General features: G+C 43.4%; 2 protein-coding genes across 12 annotated transcripts in view; one reads left to right on the top strand and one right to left on the bottom strand.

Annotated features, from left to right (window-relative positions):
- Nucleotides 1-16,574, top strand: part of LOC139614355 (apolipoprotein A-I-like) — a 385,012-nt gene that overhangs the window by 359,164 nt on the left and 9,274 nt on the right. The window contains exon 1 of one of the 7 annotated variants that reach the window (XM_071471516.1): nucleotides 4,607-4,611. The exons of the other annotated variants lie outside the window; for them this stretch is intronic. The gene's annotated coding sequence lies outside the window, so the exon portion shown is untranslated. Of the gene's footprint in view, nucleotides 1-4,606; nucleotides 4,612-16,574 lie in introns of those variants that run through there. 7 annotated transcript variants of the gene reach the window in all.
- On the bottom strand, nucleotides 37-16,525 carry LOC139614350 (centrosomal protein of 164 kDa-like). Of its 5 annotated transcripts, none has more exons than XM_071471491.1 (28): nucleotides 16,358-16,525; nucleotides 15,785-15,868; nucleotides 15,197-15,308; nucleotides 14,193-14,424; nucleotides 13,282-13,446; nucleotides 13,061-13,180; nucleotides 12,887-12,985; nucleotides 12,514-12,618; nucleotides 11,103-11,216; nucleotides 8,924-8,974; nucleotides 8,692-8,825; nucleotides 7,830-8,462; nucleotides 7,400-7,531; nucleotides 6,910-7,105; nucleotides 5,927-6,004; nucleotides 5,633-5,755; nucleotides 4,999-5,142; nucleotides 4,668-4,751; nucleotides 4,514-4,582; nucleotides 4,094-4,332; nucleotides 3,585-3,764; nucleotides 3,228-3,408; nucleotides 3,005-3,112; nucleotides 2,589-2,691; nucleotides 1,935-2,333; nucleotides 1,754-1,826; nucleotides 1,521-1,640; nucleotides 37-1,082 (listed from the first exon to the last, which is right to left on the bottom strand). In XM_071471491.1, exons 2-28 carry the CDS (start codon nucleotides 15,861-15,863, stop codon nucleotides 986-988), a joined length of 4,170 nt encoding a protein of 1,389 aa, XP_071327592.1. In that variant the 5' UTR covers nucleotides 15,864-15,868; nucleotides 16,358-16,525; the 3' UTR covers nucleotides 37-985. The 5 variants fall into 5 exon arrangements, with proteins under 5 accessions (XP_071327592.1, XP_071327593.1, XP_071327594.1 ...); XM_071471492.1 differs by having other exon boundaries at nucleotides 12,887-12,967; XM_071471493.1 differs by lacking the exon at nucleotides 11,103-11,216.

Below are 16,574 nucleotides of genomic sequence, written 5' to 3'. Positions count from 1 at the left end.
GTATCAGTACACAAGAAATTTACGAATACACATAAATATATTTATATAAAATTAGATTTATTAAAATATTTTATAGAAAAATACAGTATTTACATAAATACATATGCACAAAGGACATTTTTTTCTCTGCACATGTTAAAGTTTACACTAGTCACAGCTAATGACAACTCCTGTGCTACGTCTCTGAGCGGGTATAGAAAAGTAATATAAAAACACTGTCCTCACCTTTACAAAAAGTGATCTAATTGATTTGTTTCTGAAAGGCTAAAATAACAAAAATCGAAGAAACTCTGAAAGGCGCACAGATCACACACAAGTCCTTTACAAAACCAGTGGAATAAATACAAATGTAATGTTATCTTCATGAAATGGAAGTCGACCTGTGCATCTGTAAAGCAATGTTTTTTTAGTATTATGTCCTGTTTGCAGAAGCAGATGAGTGGAGTTCACAACATGAAGACAAATCAGATGCTATACGGGAAGGTTTCCGTCATAAAGAAGTACAGTGTTCTAAGTAGACATGAAGATGCTTCTCTGTGATTGTCCTACACTCATTGAGAAAAGACCAACGCCCACCTGATAGCAAAGTAAACTAAACGATTAGAAAAAGTGTTTGGCCCAAGTCTGACATGGATCTAAACTCTGTAAACGCGACACTGAAGTGCTTTAAAAAGTCAGCTGCTGCTCCCAGCTATAGCTAATGTGGAGGATGAAAGTCCTCAGCCCTCTGGTGCATGTGGTTCCTTGAACTGCCATATCCTCTGCGGTCTGCTCTTCCTCCAATCATGGAAGAGGAGGCCGGACTTTCCCTGGAAACCCTTTGCACTGAACGTTTTGAAAAAGGAATGAATCACAGAGGGCACAGAGTGCTCACATGAGGCCCTGCGTGTAAACGTCACAGCTCTGACCTGTCACAGTCATTAAAGTCAGTCAAAGTCCTCAGTGACAGTCACAGTACAGCAGGGCTGAACTGTGCGTCCTGTCCTCAGTAATGATAGACTCTGATCTGGTTGTTATCGTCCAGTCCCAGCTGGACCAGGCTGCTCTTAGAGGACGGAGCCTGATAGCGAGTGAACAGAGGTCTAGAAAAGTATAGTTAAAGATAATGACAGTCACAACACCATGTGTTTTTTTAGACAATACTGTGAAGAAAGATAATTAGACAAGTCAAAAACATCACTGAATAAATCAATAAATAACATTGATAAATAATGAAGACGGAGTGCATTTATCAAGCTAGCCACACAATTGCTCTGTTGATTTTACACACACAATTTGTGAAAGATAAATAAAAGAATAAAATGAATTAAGATTTAATCTATTTTATCAAATTATTTTTTTGCTTTTTTACCACATGATTGGAGGCTATTACATTCTGTCAGTTTCAGGGCTCCACAAACATGGACAACACTGAGAAAAGGTTTGAATCCAGACAGCTCATTTTCTATGCTCTTCATGTGGATACCAAACCTTTATAGTGTGTTAACGTGTGTCAATGAGTATGTGCGCCAGAAGGATACATGCTGGTGTCTTTCTTGCGCATCTCCAGCCATCTCTTGTTGCCGTCAATCAGCCCCTGCAGCCTCTGGCCATCCACCTCCACTGACTTCTGCAGGGACTGCAGGCTCCGACCATGTTCACTGAAACACACACACACAGACACACACATTTTTTGGATTGTTTTAAGTACATTTGAGAAAGTGAGGGTGAGTGTGTAAGATGTAATCATGATGAAAGGTGTATTGCAGCTTACCTAACAGGAGTGTATGATGAGTAGGCCGAGGTGGCCCTCATGGTGCTGGAGGTGATTGGGTCCATGGCTGCTCCTGGAGATTAGAGCAACAGTTCAGGACCAACAATGGTGATAAAGCCCCTTTTAACATTTATTGGTGCTTCACTCTTTTATAAGCAGATTGGCCCAGAAGTTGTCATACCAGGGAAAATCTGGCTCCATCGGCTGTTGATGAGATCCTCAGAGGCTCTCAGTCCACTGCTGATGGGGGTGCTGTAGAGAGGAGTGGCTGCAGAGTTTCCCTGAGGCACCCAGTTCCAGGAGGGCTCTGAGAGCCTCACTGGGGGGGGTGGGGCAAAGGAGCTGAGGCCCACAGTGTGCATCTGTGGCATAACTGGGGCAGAAGTGGAGGTAGCAGATGTGGGAGCTGGAGTGGAATGAGGCTGAGATAGAGGCAAAGGGAAGGCTGTGTACGGTGTGGCGTTCTGCCTCTGAGCCAGTGAGCCCAGTGCACTCAGGACGGTGTTGAGCTGGCCTGAGATCTGCTGTAGGGACTCAGCTAACTCCTGGACTTTTGCCGGGACTGTGGGTTGACCTCCTGCTGAGACACCAAGGTTGAGAAGAGAAAGGTGTAGAGATGAGATGATAGACAATGCATGTGAACTCACTACAGAACTTGGCTGAAAAAATACAGCAATCTGTGTTGAGTAGATGGAATATCAGAAACACAGAGGATCTGAATAAGAACAGAATAAATAAATAAAAAGAAATGTATGGTTAGCTAAATATATATTTTTTTACTTTAAAGAGCAGCTGATTCTACTGTGTTCAACACTCAATGACCAGTACGTGTCACCTGTCCCATCCAGTGGATCCACAGTGCTGCTGAGGTCCGATTCAGTCACATCGAAGGTCACCTTCTTTTCTCCCGCCAGCCGAGACAGATCCTCAAACAGAGGCTGGATGAACAAAACAACAAGACAGAGTGCTGTTAAAAACAGATGTTACTGTATGTTTAGTATGACCCAACTGGCTTGTGTTTGCAACGACTAGCAATAGTAAACAAAAACATTCACAAAAAATGAATAAATCGAAATAAGCATTCTTTGTAGATAAAAGTCAAAAGTAATATTTCAGTAATAAATCCAGGTCAATAAACTAAGGTAAATAGCATTACATTTCAGGATTTGGGGAAAATGCTGATGAAAATGCTCAACCAAAGTGAAGTCTCAGTTTAAGTGAGTTTAAATGAGCCTGATGTTTTCTCCTGACCTCTTCAGCTATAGAGCTCTCCAACTGCTGGAGCTGCTCCTCTTTCCTCCGCAGGAGAGAGTTCCCCCTCTGAACCGTCTGCTGCAGCTCCGCCACATTTCTGGCCTCCTGACAGAGTGAAGGACAAGCAACCAACATTTGACACTTATTCTAACTCAACCCAGCGTCGCCAGTCATCACACCAGTTCTTATTCTGTAGGAGGTGGGTGACACTCCTTCCTACCTGCATGAGGTTTCTTATCATCTCCTCCGTGACCCCTCCTTCGTGGTTGGGGTCCTGAGAGGAGCTGGTCTGGGCCCCTCGCAGAGCTGCCTGTCTCTCCAACAGCCGGCTGCTCTCCCTCTCCAGGATGAGTTTGGTTTTCTGGATGGAGGCGCTGTGTGAGGAGATGTAGCGTCGGAACCTGGACACATGGAGATACAGTATACACTGTGCCCTGCTCTCATAGATTCCCACTTAAAACACTACCCTACCCAACCCTACTATCAATGATTTCTTATTAATTTTCAAGAAACCATTAGTCAAACATCAATAAGAACTGACTGATTGATTCAGAGGCCTAAAACAGTCTCTCCTTACTCGTCCACGCTGCTCTGGCTGTCAGGTATAGGGGAGAGTGGTGAGTCCAGGTCTTCTACATGTAGTGATGAGTCTCTCCTGTCACTGGAGGGCGCCGTCACCTCCATCTTCTCCTTCTTTTTGTCCTGTTTAGGTTCCTGTCTTGTTGTCGCACTTGCTCCTTCACCTTGTTCCAACTCACTAAACAAACAAAATGGACACAAGCCTGTATTTTTCTCAGTTACATAAGTCTGCTGTACACAAACTCTAAAGTATGATGACTTTCATCTCAATACGCTGTCACATACTAATAATTATTTCCAGTTAACCTACAAAAGATGCAATTTTATCATGTCCTCAAGTTTGTTTTTTTTTTACTTCTACTATAATTTAACCACTGACTGAAAAGCAGAAGTATAAATCAAGATGGTCAACAGCTTTTTTTTTTATTTTGTTGCTACTGTTGTGTCTGTGAACTTTTATTTTGGAGATAACTGTTCCTTTTAGGATGTGTCAATAGTAAACTGTACCTGACTCTGCGGCTGAGACGGTCGCATCTCTCCTGCAGCAGCGTCACCTTGCTCTCCAGTCTCTCCTTGTCCTCCTTCGTTCTCCTGCTCTCCTCTTTGGCTTTGTCTCTCTCCTCTCTCAGCCTTTCCTCTTCCTCCCTGGCTCTCTGGATGAGTTCTCGGGCTTGATGTTTCTCCTCTCTCATCCTGTCCAGCTCCTCCTTCAGTTGGTCTCTCTCCTGGATCAGCTGGGGTAAGGTCTAAACACACACACACACACACACACACACACACACACACACACACACACACACACACACACACACACACACACACACACACACACACACACACACAGGAGGGGAAAATAGTGGGTTGATACAGTAGTTGGAGGAGTGGGTGAATAAAATCTTTTCAGAGAGAAAAAGCGGGACTTCACACCTCCATCTGTCTGTCCACCTCCTCCTCTTCTTCCCCAAGCTTCCTCCTCCTTCTCTTAAGATCTGCTACCTGATAAGACACCGAAATCATTAGTCCATGTGGTTCAGGTCAGAATACTGGTGATCAATAGTACATATGGTTTGGGTTACAAGACCTTGGTCTGCAGCATGGCCTCCTGGCTCTTCAGCTCTTTGGCTCTCAGCTCCAACTGATCTGCCAGATCCTGCAGTCCTGACTCCTATAGAAAGAAACAAGACAGCTTTTGTCTTGTGTTTTTGCGTGTCTTGACTGAAAATTGTGAAAATTGTTTCATACACCATCCACTTAAATAAATCTAGAAACCCTACTATACAAGCTGTAATTCCAGGTGGAAAGGAGTCCTCATGAGGCATTGTTTTTCATCTTGACACTTTGAAAGATAGTACAACGTTCCCAAAGGCACAGCACTGCATCGTTAGTAAATCGGTGTGTGTTCCCCTTCTCACCTTGCGCGAGTGTGTAAGCTGTGTCTTCTGTATCTGCATGTCGAGCTGCAGCCGGAGTTTCTCCAGTTGGACAGCATGGGAGGCCTGGAGACGCTGTCTGTCGTCCTGCAGAGTTGACAGCAGGCGCTCCCTCTGAGTGGTCTCCTGCAACATGCACACACAGGCATTTCAAAAACTGAACACATTAGTTTTTACTAATTTCAAAGATAAATTCCTGAGAATAAGGATTCTTTATTAATTTCCATTCTCCCCCAACAACACTTCAGGCTTCCTTTAAACTGCAGTTCCTTTGTTTGCACTCCTATGATCAGAGAGCTAAGATGTGTGCACAATGTTCTTGTCTTCTTTTGGTTTAACTGAATCAAAGTTAAACCAAACAGTCATTGGGCTTCAATATCCGCTTGGTAACTATGAAGCTACAGTCAGCAGCTTGTTAGCTTAACCTGGCACAAAGACTGGAAACTGGGAGACAGCTAGCCTGGTATGCCTTAAAGTAAAGAAAATCCCCCTGTAAGCACCTCTAAAGCTCACTAATTATCACTTTACATTTCATTTGTTTAGCCTGTCATTTTTGCAGGTTGTGCAAGATAAGGGAAGCTTCACCTAAGTGTATAATCTAAGAACACCTTCTGACCTCATCCAGGTATTTCTCTCTGATGTTGTTCATCTCTCTCCTGTGGTCCTCCTTCAGTTGCTCCAGCTTCCTCTCGTGATCGCGCTGCACTTCCTCCCGCACTTCCTGGAGCACATCAGCCAGCTACACAGTGGAAGTCAGGGTCAGCTTACAGCCCAAAAACTTATATTCTGCTGAAACTTTGCTTTAACCCCAAGCTTTAGAACATGTTCGGAAAGAAATGCACATGATGATGATGTAATTGTGTCTCTCCAGAATGTGAGTGTGTGTATGTGTGTGTGTGTGTCCTCTAACCTCTCGGTGGTACTCTGCCAGGTGATGTTCAGGTCGTGGACTCACCATCAGCTCCCTCCTCCTCTCGATGCTTTTAACCTTTATACAGACAAAACAGTGCAAACACAGAGACAAACACACATTTACACAGATCATTAAACTGTGTGCCTCAAGTCCAGTACCACAATGTACCATCAAAACAGAACAAACAAAAACTTTGGGTTCAGGTGTTTTTTCCAGTTATGTCTGGTGTTTACATAAATATTACACCTTCACACAATCTAAATGGGTCAAAGTTTATATTCAGGTTCTTTAATCATTGGAACAATGGCGCTGCCCAATTACATGTAATGACAGACGTGGCTAAAAGTCTAAGTACTCTTCCACTTAGAGAAGAAAAAACATAGTTTTCTCTAAAATAAAATGAATCACTATGCTTTTGGCTTTCGATGTAACATATTTGAAACATGACAACAAAATACGATGGCATCAACAGACTCTTGACCTAACATTTTGTAACACAAACTTTTGAGGCACTTTTTGTGAGCCTTTAATTTCAACACCTTTCAGGAAGAACTTCCACATTTGACATGTAGCCACTCACAAGAGTGGTTTGTGGCTACCTTTCACCCAAAACAGAGATCCAGGTTAATATGCCAACCTGCTAACATCTAGCCTACGTCAGGAGGCTTTATGAATCATCAATCAGCTTTTCACTCAGTGACAATATTTGAATGTTGCAATTTATTGAACTTCAGTTGTATTGATTTCTTCTAAAGAGGCAACTACACTAACAGGTGTTTTTTTCAAGCCATTTGCTGCTCCTCATATTTGTGTTTAGCTTTATCTTCAGTTTGATTGAAATTAAAAAGCCTTCATTAGTCATGCAGAAAAGCATCACATCAGATGCAAAAACATCATTCTCTGAAATTTTAAAGACAAAAAGAGAATAAAGTAAAAAAAAATGAGATGTATCCAGACAGGCCAGCATCATTCTCAGTCACCTCCTGCTTCATAGAGTTCAGTTTCTCTTCCCTCTCTTCCTGGAGTCTCCTCCTCTCTGCTTGCAGTTCCTCTTCCAGCTCTGCCTGCAGACGTTTAATCTCCTGCCTCTTCTGGGATTCGAGCCTGTCGTGCTCCGCTGCTCGTTCTTCCTCTAGAGTGATATGTAACTCTTTGAGCATGGCTTCACTCTCCTCCCTGAGCACAGGACACACACACGTACCATGTTCATTTGGGGATTATACTGTAGATAATTAGATGAAAACTCATTTAAGTTGAGCTGATTTGCAGGGGCCATATTCTAAGTTCTCAAGTGTCTAATTAGTAGGTAATATGTATTAATATGACAATCATTCAGTCAGCAACCACCCATGTGATCAGAGTTTGTGAAGACAACATCCATGTGAAAAGTGTGCAGTGCAGACTTAGCCCCACTTTGACAACCACTGCTCTAGTGCACCTTTGTTTTATGTGTTAATGTGCATGTCTGACCTGAGCTTGTGCTGCTGCTTCTCTCTCTCCCTCTGGACAGACTCTCTGAGCTCCTCCAGCGTCCTATCAGACTCCTCAGTGAGTCTGGCCTCCTCATCTCTCCTCTTAGACAGGAGACGCTGCTGCAGAGTCCTGTTAGATACACACATTTAGTAAAATGCAGGCGTTAAGGTGAAACCTAATTGAAGGACCTTCTAAACACTTTAATGCATATCTGCCTCATAACACATATGATAATAAATACTAAGAGCAGGAAGTACAGTACACAGAGTACAAAAACACACTCTCTGAGCTCTATGGGTAAACACTGATACATGTTGAATAAGTAGTAGTATTTAAGTTTAAGGGACTGTGACTTGATAGGGTGGTGTGATGTCATAAACCAGCAAAGGTTTGTTGAGGACTACAGTGTTATTCTGTCAATGCCTACCTCAGTCTTTCCTCGCTCTCCTCCTTCAGTTTTCTCTCCTCCTCCTCCTCTTCCCGCCTCAGTTCCTCCTGGAGAAGATGCATTCTCTTTTCTTTCTCCCTCATCAATCGCTTCCTCTCCTCCTCCACCTCCTGATCAGCCTTCCTCCTCTCCCTCTCCTTCTCCTCCTCCCTTTCTCTCAGACTCCTCTCCTCTCTCTCTGCCCTCATCCTCTCATCCTCCACCTCCTGATCAGCCTTCCTCCTCTCCTTCTCCTTTTCCTCCTTCCTTTCTCTCAGACTCCTCTCCTCTCTCTCTAGCTGCCTCCTCCTCTCCTCCTCTTCCCCCCTTTCTTTCTTCTCTCTGTCTTTCCGGATTCTCCAGCTTGGCTCTTCATCCAGTGAGCTGTCTTGGTTTTGTGAGGGGGGTTCACCATCTTCGAGTTGGGCGTTGGAAGTGCGGACCAGCCGACCTCTGGCAGTTTCAGGCCTCTGGAACCCCAAAGAAATACCAAAACCTTTGACTTTTGGTTGGAGCTCGACACTTCGCCCTGGGGAGGGGCTGGAGAGGGTGGGTGAAGGGCTGGACTGGTGGAGCACAAGTCGGTCAACTTTATGGGCTGGAGGGTTGACTTTGTCTTCAGCCAGCATATGCCTTAAGAGAGAAAGGGAGAGAGGTGTCCCAATGTAATGAAAATGTTCAACATATCCTAATACTTGATACAACTGAAAATTGAATCAATGTAAATAAAAACTGCTGAAAAAAATTACATTTTAGGGGCACAGGGGCACACTTCTTCACGAGACACTTCTGGTAAGAATAATACAGGCTAATCTGAGCACAGCTGCTGATTTCCAGGAATAATATTAAAACAAGAAGATACCTCTTTGCAGCCTCTGCAGCCTTTGTCTCTGCCCCCTCTTCATTCTCTTCTTCTTTTGTTTCCTGTCTGTCACCTTTCTTCAGTGGACTGACAGTGCCAGACAGGTCGTTGATGTCCAGAACTTTCTCCGACAGCTTTAGGAGACAAAACCAGAACCATTACATGACAGGTCAACAATAACAGCTGAATTAATGAATGAAAGAATGTGTGTCACACTCCAAGATATGACTACCTTGACATCTATGGAGGATGAAGCCTCAATGTTTTTACTGGTCTCAGACTCCTGTAGTAACACACACACAGACTCACTCAACGACAAGGTAATAGATCTGAATGGACATACGTAAAGCAAAAAATTACACTAGAAACACGGAACGTCAAAGCATGCCCTCTTTTTCAAAGAGACACAGAAACACACGCAGCATGAGGCGAAAGCAGACTGTGCGTGCAACCACAACCATGGCTGGTGTGCTTGGCAGGTAGACTGTACAATCAGACAGTCAAGCAAGCAGACTCTAAAAATGGGGGAGGTGATACCAGGAGAGGAGAGTCCTGTATCCGGTCAAATTGCTCCAAATCAACCTCCAGTGTAAAAGCAGTGAGACTACCAACAGACAGCACTGACAATGGGAAGAGGGATCAGAGTCAGAACTGTCCAATCCAGTCCTCAGGGGCTCTAATAGATTGCCCTTTTTCCAATTTATATTCCAGTGTGCGGGCGATGACATCCAGGCAGGGAATCACATAGGATGGGACAGCCCCTAAGGCAGTGGAGTTGGATTTTGGTATCTGCATGTATCTGCGCATGCTTGAAGAGGGTCAAGCAGGAGCAGGCTGGGGTTGGGTAGGGATGGGAGGGGATGAGCACGCACAGAGCCAACACCAAACCCTACCTCTGCAGGAAGGAGGCATTTTTTTGTCATCTCGTCAGCAAGAGTTTTTCTCTTTTGGGCAAGCGTTTTAATCTCCTGGCCTAGCTTGGCCGGTTGGGCTTGAGCTGTTTCCATCTTAAAAACCTCGATGATTTCCCCCTCACTCTCCGATGCTGTTGGGGGCTTTTGGGCATCTGATTCATCCTCCACGTCCATCCCTTCACTCTCGGTTTCTCCTCCTTCGCTCAGCACACATCTCTCTAATATCTCTTCGTCACTCTCCGTCACATTCCTCTGGCTCAGGGAGCATCTCTCCAAAGCTTCCTCGCTCTCACCATCCTCCTGCTCCTTTTCCGTCATCTCTCCTTTGCTATTCACGTCTGCCTCTTCTTCCTTACTTTCATTTTGCCCTTCTTCATCATCACCATCTCTGTCATTTCTGTCCTCCATCGCACTCCCTTCATCCTTATGACTTTTAAAGCAATTCTCCACAACTTCATCACTATCTTCCTCAAGCTCCTGTTCTTCTCCTACATTTTGCACCTCTCCCTGCATCTTATCTTTCTCCTCATTTAAACTCTCCACATCCTCCTCTCTGTCTTTGGTCTCATTATCCTGGTTTTTAACAAACATTTCTACCTTCTCATCGCTGTCCTCTCCTTCATTGCTCTCCTGCTTCTCAATGTATTTCATATTTTCTGTCTCTCCACCATCCCCTTCATCTTTCTCTTCATCCTCACCTTCACAGCATTCCTCCTCTATCTCATCGCTCCCTATCTCCTCTTTCTTGCTTTCTACAGCCCTTAAACTCTCCACAGCATCATCGCTCCTCACATCCTCCTCTCTGTCTTTGGTCTCATCATCCTGCTTTTCAACAAACCTTTCTACCCTCTCATCACTGTCATCCTCCTCTCCTTCATTGCTCTCTTGCTTCTTGATGTTTTTCATGCTTTCTGTCACTCCACCATCCCCTTCATCTTTCTCTTCATCCTCACCTTCATAGCATTCCTCCTCTAGCTCGTCACTCACTGCCTCATCTTCCGCTTTCTTGCTTTCTACAGCCTTTAAACTCTCCACATCATCCTCTTTGTCTTTGGTCTCATCATCCTGGTTTTCAACAAACCTTTCTACCTTCTCATCGCTGTCATCCTCCTCACCTTTGTTGCTCTCTTGCTTCTCGGTGTGTTTCATGTTTTCTATCTCTTCACCATCGCCATCATTTTTCTCCTCATCCTCACCTTCACAGCATTCCTCCTCTAGCTCATCATTCCCTACCTCCTCCTCCTTTTTCTTGCCTTCTACAGCTGTTTTACTTTCTCCTTTCTCTTCCTCCATCTCATCCCCCTCCTGTTTGCTTTTTCTATCTGCTTCTTCTCCATCTTCATGATCATTTCCTTCCTCTTCTTTCTCCTCCTTGCCTCCCTCCTCCGCTTCCCCTCCTCCTTTATCCTCTCCCTTCTCTCCATGATCATCCTCATCTCCTAACTCTCCTCCTTCCTCCTCCTCCCCCTCCTCCACTTCATTCAAGTCCTCTGCTACCTCCTGTGCTGAGTGTTCTGGATCAGGGCTGATAGGACCAGCCTCCTCCTCACTGACATGGTTTCTGCTGCCCATAAGTGGGGACATGTGGAAGTGGCGGCCCCTCAAAGAGTCCTTCGTGGAAGGGAATAGGCAGACCAATGGAAGGCGTGCAGAGACACAAGGGAGAGAAAGGATGAAGGAGGGAAGGTGAGGAAAGGAGGCAGACAAAAAGATTGTGAACCCCCTCCAACCCCTCCCTGAAAGAAGGTGTGTGGGGGTTGTGACCTTGACACAAATGCATGCAAACCCAACAGCACATGCATTTTGCAGGGACAAAATTAGACACGTTAGACAACCAGCAATAAATTAGGAGGACAAACATGCATGTATGTTAAGAAAAATATACAAATTTTCTTGTTCTGGGAATCTGTCACACACAAACACAGGTACACACACACAGGGGTAGGTTTGTTTGATAAATGTGATTTCCTTGTTTCAGCATTTCCCCTCTAAAAAAAACATAATGTATAGAAGAAAACAGTGAATCTACACGCATTAGTTCTGCTAAATCACTGGGAAAGCGTATAATTTTAGAGCAATGAATAAATGTCTAACTGACTTTGGTTAGAGCTAAACAACTAACAGATTAAGACTGACTACTTCAGAGTGTGATGGCCATAATGGGGAGTTGTGCTAGTCCACTCTAATGGTGATAAACACGTAAAGCATGATAAAGCATTTGATGGTGATGACAACATGCTCCTGGTCTTCAGTTTCAGACAGCAAAGCAGTAACAGTGACAGTAGGAAGACAGCAGGACAAAGAGGAAGACACAGTAACAGCCGTGCCCATAGGACAGGTCCCAGCAGCACAGCAGCTACATGAACACATCCCAGGGTCATGGTGCAAAGGTGAAAGGTGAGAAGGTCAAAGAGGTCACACAAGAGAAAGAGAAGGAATAACAGATGGTTTAGAAATCACAGTTACATGAGACAACAAGAAAAGCCCACTATGACAAAAACAACCAGGACTCCCCAAAACAAAAAAAAATGTAAACCTGTTAGCATCTACAGTATATGCAAAAATACCATTATTATCTTATCATTAACTAAAGTAGAAGAAATCACAACATATTCTGGTCTTCTACAAAATTTCTTGTTTAAAGATAAAAACAGAATCTTAATGTCCATAATTATGAGTATACCTGGGATGCCCGTATTGTTCTTCTAAAATTCCTGTCAAATCATGTGATATTCAACAAGAAATTGTTAACTCTAATATAAAGCTTTTAAGTCAAGTAATTAAATAGTAACTTAAACAAAGCAGCCATTCACAGGATGACAAACAAGTGTTACATACAAACCACAGAAATGGCAGAGAGATTATATGTTGAATATTCAAATAGAAACCAGTAGGTGTGTGTTTTCACCTGTTGGGATGGTGGTTCAGGGCTGTGGTCTCCAGACAGGGCTAAGTCCTGCAGCTCCGGCTCCGTCCTCTCCTCTGGGGGAGCTCTACCACTGTCTTCACTGTCCTAGAGCACACACACACTGGAGCTGATAAACCATTAAATAGGAAACATACCTGAGAGCATGATACACTTCTGGAAAAGATATGTGAACAAAATGAATCAATATCAGTCTTATCAAAAACAGCAGGCATTGAATGGCCAAGGGTTTACTAGCCTGAAATATTTCAGTACAAGCTTTGCCGCAAATATCATTTTTTAGCAGCTCTTTCTCTTTGTATAAGACTCCTTTTTACAATAATGCGACAATGGATCAGAGCCAGTTGCTTTCTACCTCATATTGTAGGCCTCCTCCAAGGGCATCCAGGTCCAGGTGGAGGTTCTTCAATAGCCTGTCTGAACCACGAGGACTCGGCTGAAAAAGGGACATGGTCTGGTTTGATAAAGGTTTAGAATCTGTAAGCAGCTAAACCACTTATCTTGCATTTGTCTTTAGGTTGCACTGTACCTCATTTTCTGAGATTTTATCTTCATCGTCATTATCATCATCAAAACCAGGCAAAGTAAGGGACACTCTCTCCTCCTGCCTGTTGCCTAAAACACTAGATGCCCCACTGCTTCTAAGACCCTGACAGAAGAAAAAAAATGCAAGCATGGTATTTACTGTAAGGGTTAGGAAGGGTATAAACACAAAAGCACATCAAACTTCATTCAGCACTAGGATCTTACCCCTAATGAAGTCTTGAGGGGTTCCAGCCCCCCAGAGCTGCTGAGGGACCCTCGGAGAGCAGGGGCAGACCCGGAGAGTGGACCTGGGCCAGGGGCATCCAGACCTCTCAGAGGAGCCAGGCTGCCCAGTGGGGATGGTAAGGGTCCCAAGGCTGAAGTCAGTGTCTAAAAGGAAGGAGAAACGGTCAAGGAAATAAGTATCAAGACCAATAGCTTTCAAACATCAGAAGTGATTAAATTATTAACTGAATTTAGAATTCCCACTGTAGTTGATCAGGAATCAACTCGTTTGCTTGTGTATTAGTTTACAGCTGCACAGTGTACAATTTAGCATTCCCAAAGAAAATTTTACAAAACCAACCAAGTCAAAAAGAGAATATCAGTTGTCATTATTGCTGTGCTTGTCACCATTTTGCTTTGAGCCCTCCAATGCATATAAATTGCCAATCCAGATGTGTCACAGGATTTTGACGTATCTAACAACAAATTGCTCCTATACAACTAACAAAGAGAGTTGAAACTAACAATAGTTTTAACTGTCGTCGTACTCGGCATTGACAAAACGCAAACATCTGATTACAATTTTAAGCTGCAGTTTTGACAGGCTTTTTTGTTTTTTTCTCTTCTTGTGTCTTTCTTTTCTTTTAACATGTTTCCCACAACAGCTTTCCAATAGGTAAACAATGAATGAGGAAAATAATGGGTACTCAACATTGTTAATCTTATTTCATTCGTTTATGTGTACCCATTCGTCACCTTTCTGTTATTAAAAGAATTTCACTTTTATGCTTTGTCTTCTATATTCTGATACTGCAATAGTCTATAAGCTTCCTCTGCTCTTTCATGTGGGAACAACATAAAAAAAAGAAAATACAATATTAAAACTGTGGAAAAATATAACAACCACTCACTCCAGGAGTCTTGAGTGGCTCCTTCTTCTTTTTGTCTTTCTTCTCCTTCTTTTCTTTCTTCTTCTTCTTGTCCTTGTCCTTCTTCGCCCCTGCGCCTCCTGCAGCAGCCGTGAGCTGGGTGCGCTCACGCTCCTGGGCCACCAGGCGGCGATAGTGGTCGTCGCAGGGGTGATCCCAAGTGGACTGGCCAGTGGAGAAGTTGAAATAGTAGATGTCCCCCGTTACGTCCTGGCTGTGGGGGAGGAGGGGGAAGAGGAGGGGGGTCACTTCAGCACCTCCAAAAAGGCCCAGGAAGGCAAAAGAAAGGTGACGGGAGGATGGGCAGGTGAATGGAGAGATGTCAGAGTTTGTGTTGTCACCTGAAACTGAACCCTGAACCAACTGAATTATTTTATTCTATTTTATCTAAGATTTACTGGGTAATAACACATTAAAGGTGCTTAACTTAACTGCTAGTTTTCATAGTTATAATTATTTTGGTTTAATTAGTTCATTATTATTTTCCAACAATAAAATTTGTTGTATTCTTACTGCAAACTCTGAAGTGGAGTGAAGTTGAAATACACAAAACCTATATTGTGATGTAAGACACATTATTTAGACAGTTTCAGTACAGCTGACATCTCCCTGGAGATTTTGTTGAGGGAAGGTTGCTATGCTAACTTCAGGTGTCAAGAACAGACCTTCACCCTTGATTAGCTGCAAGAACACAAACAGTCCTACACTACATTTCAGTCAAATACACTCAAATAAATCCAATTTGCTGGAGCAACATAGATTAAATTCTGACATCGTTTGTCTTTGGGGCTTCATTCAGCATTACCATGACTGTTTACAACAACACCAAACCCTCTACATCCATGCATACTACATAAGATGTGGTTGTATACAATGTCCACTACACAATTCGACTCCAGATTATAGTGAATCTCTGTTCAAGTTTGTTGTCCATTGGTGGGCATGCTGGTAGGAGGTCATTACCCAGCCTCACCACCCTTACTTACCAAGGCTTCCATTCAGCAGGCAAAGGGGCAACAATGCCCTCCCTGGCCAGCCACAGGAGCTCCGCCTCGCTGTCAGGATCAATACCAATCTCTCTTGCGTACTCTTTGATCTCTGACAATAATAAGAAAAAGAGAGAAATATAACAATATGCGAGGAACGTCATTTTTGTATATTACAGAATTCAGTAGCATACAGTGCTGTAGAATTGTGAACTGAACAGCTCACTTAGGCAGAGTGAGGTGCCCAAAATGAACCCAAGACTGTCTGACATATGAATACTAAGGCAGTGTAATTTAAGTAACACTGCAGGCTTCTCATACTGCTACAATCACTGCTTCATTATTTCCCAGTATTATCCAATACATCAAGGGATTACACAATAATCATCAACAATCAACATATCAGTGTAAACCACCAAACTGAGGGTTTCACACCTACCTAAATGCTGGTAAATTTTAGCTGTGGCTGGAGAGTTTATACATATGTTTTGGGATCATCTTTACAACGTGAACCAATCATGCCCCCCCCCCTGCTACCATACCATCCCGGGTACCATACCCAGGTTTATTACCCTGACTCCTGCGTACCTTGTTCAGAGGGTATATAGTTCTCATCGTAATCCTCCTCAAGGATCAACTGGTCTCCAATGAGAGCAGCTGCAGTCATGGTTACTGCAGAGAAACGGGGAAATGCAAAATAGGATGACTCGCAAAAGAAAGGGTAAAAGGCTGTAAATATTATAACAAGGTGGCAAACAAATACACAAAGTCACCCCAGCTCTTCACTGTGCTATGCATACTACGCCATCCCTTTGAGAGAAAACTGAAGATTTCTATTAACCATTATGCTCAGCTAATAAGATTAACAAATGAACTTCTCGCGTCTGGCTAGGCAAAAAAGCGAGGGCTTATTATTGAGCACATTATTAAACGTGTGAGAAACCGTGCAACAGAAACACCATATTAACATCTCGATATACGAGAAATATCAACATGGGATCATTTTATGGACAGTAACATGTAGGCAGCGAGGAAAGGGATGAGCAAATTAAGCTAGCATCTCAGCTAACTTCAACATTAGCTGGGCGCCATCTAGCTACTTCACGTTAGCTCAACCAGCTAAAGTAGTTGGAGAATAGTTTTATTCGTGATAAATGTTACCTTGCAAACTTTCAATCGTTTTCTCATTAGCCCCTGTGGTATTATCTTTCAGTTGTCAGTTGTTTGACACAGACAAGGCCTACGCAAAGGCAAGAAAGAAGCGAAAGTTACACCACTAACAACATCACCAAGGACGCTTCCCCCGTTTCCTGTTGACGATGGAATCGCGGCTCTGACTGGCTGAGACTCATGAGGCGTTCACGTATCCTCGTAATCT

This window comes from Trachinotus anak, unplaced genomic scaffold (genome assembly GCF_046630095.1).
Source record: "Trachinotus anak isolate AG129_WGS33_773 ecotype Australia unplaced genomic scaffold, CSIRO_AGI_Tana_v1 ptg000034l, whole genome shotgun sequence".
Lineage (NCBI taxonomy): Eukaryota > Metazoa > Chordata > Actinopteri > Carangiformes > Carangidae > Trachinotus > Trachinotus anak.
Note: the sequence above shows the minus strand (reverse complement) of the source record. Positions and strands in the feature narration are given on the sequence as shown.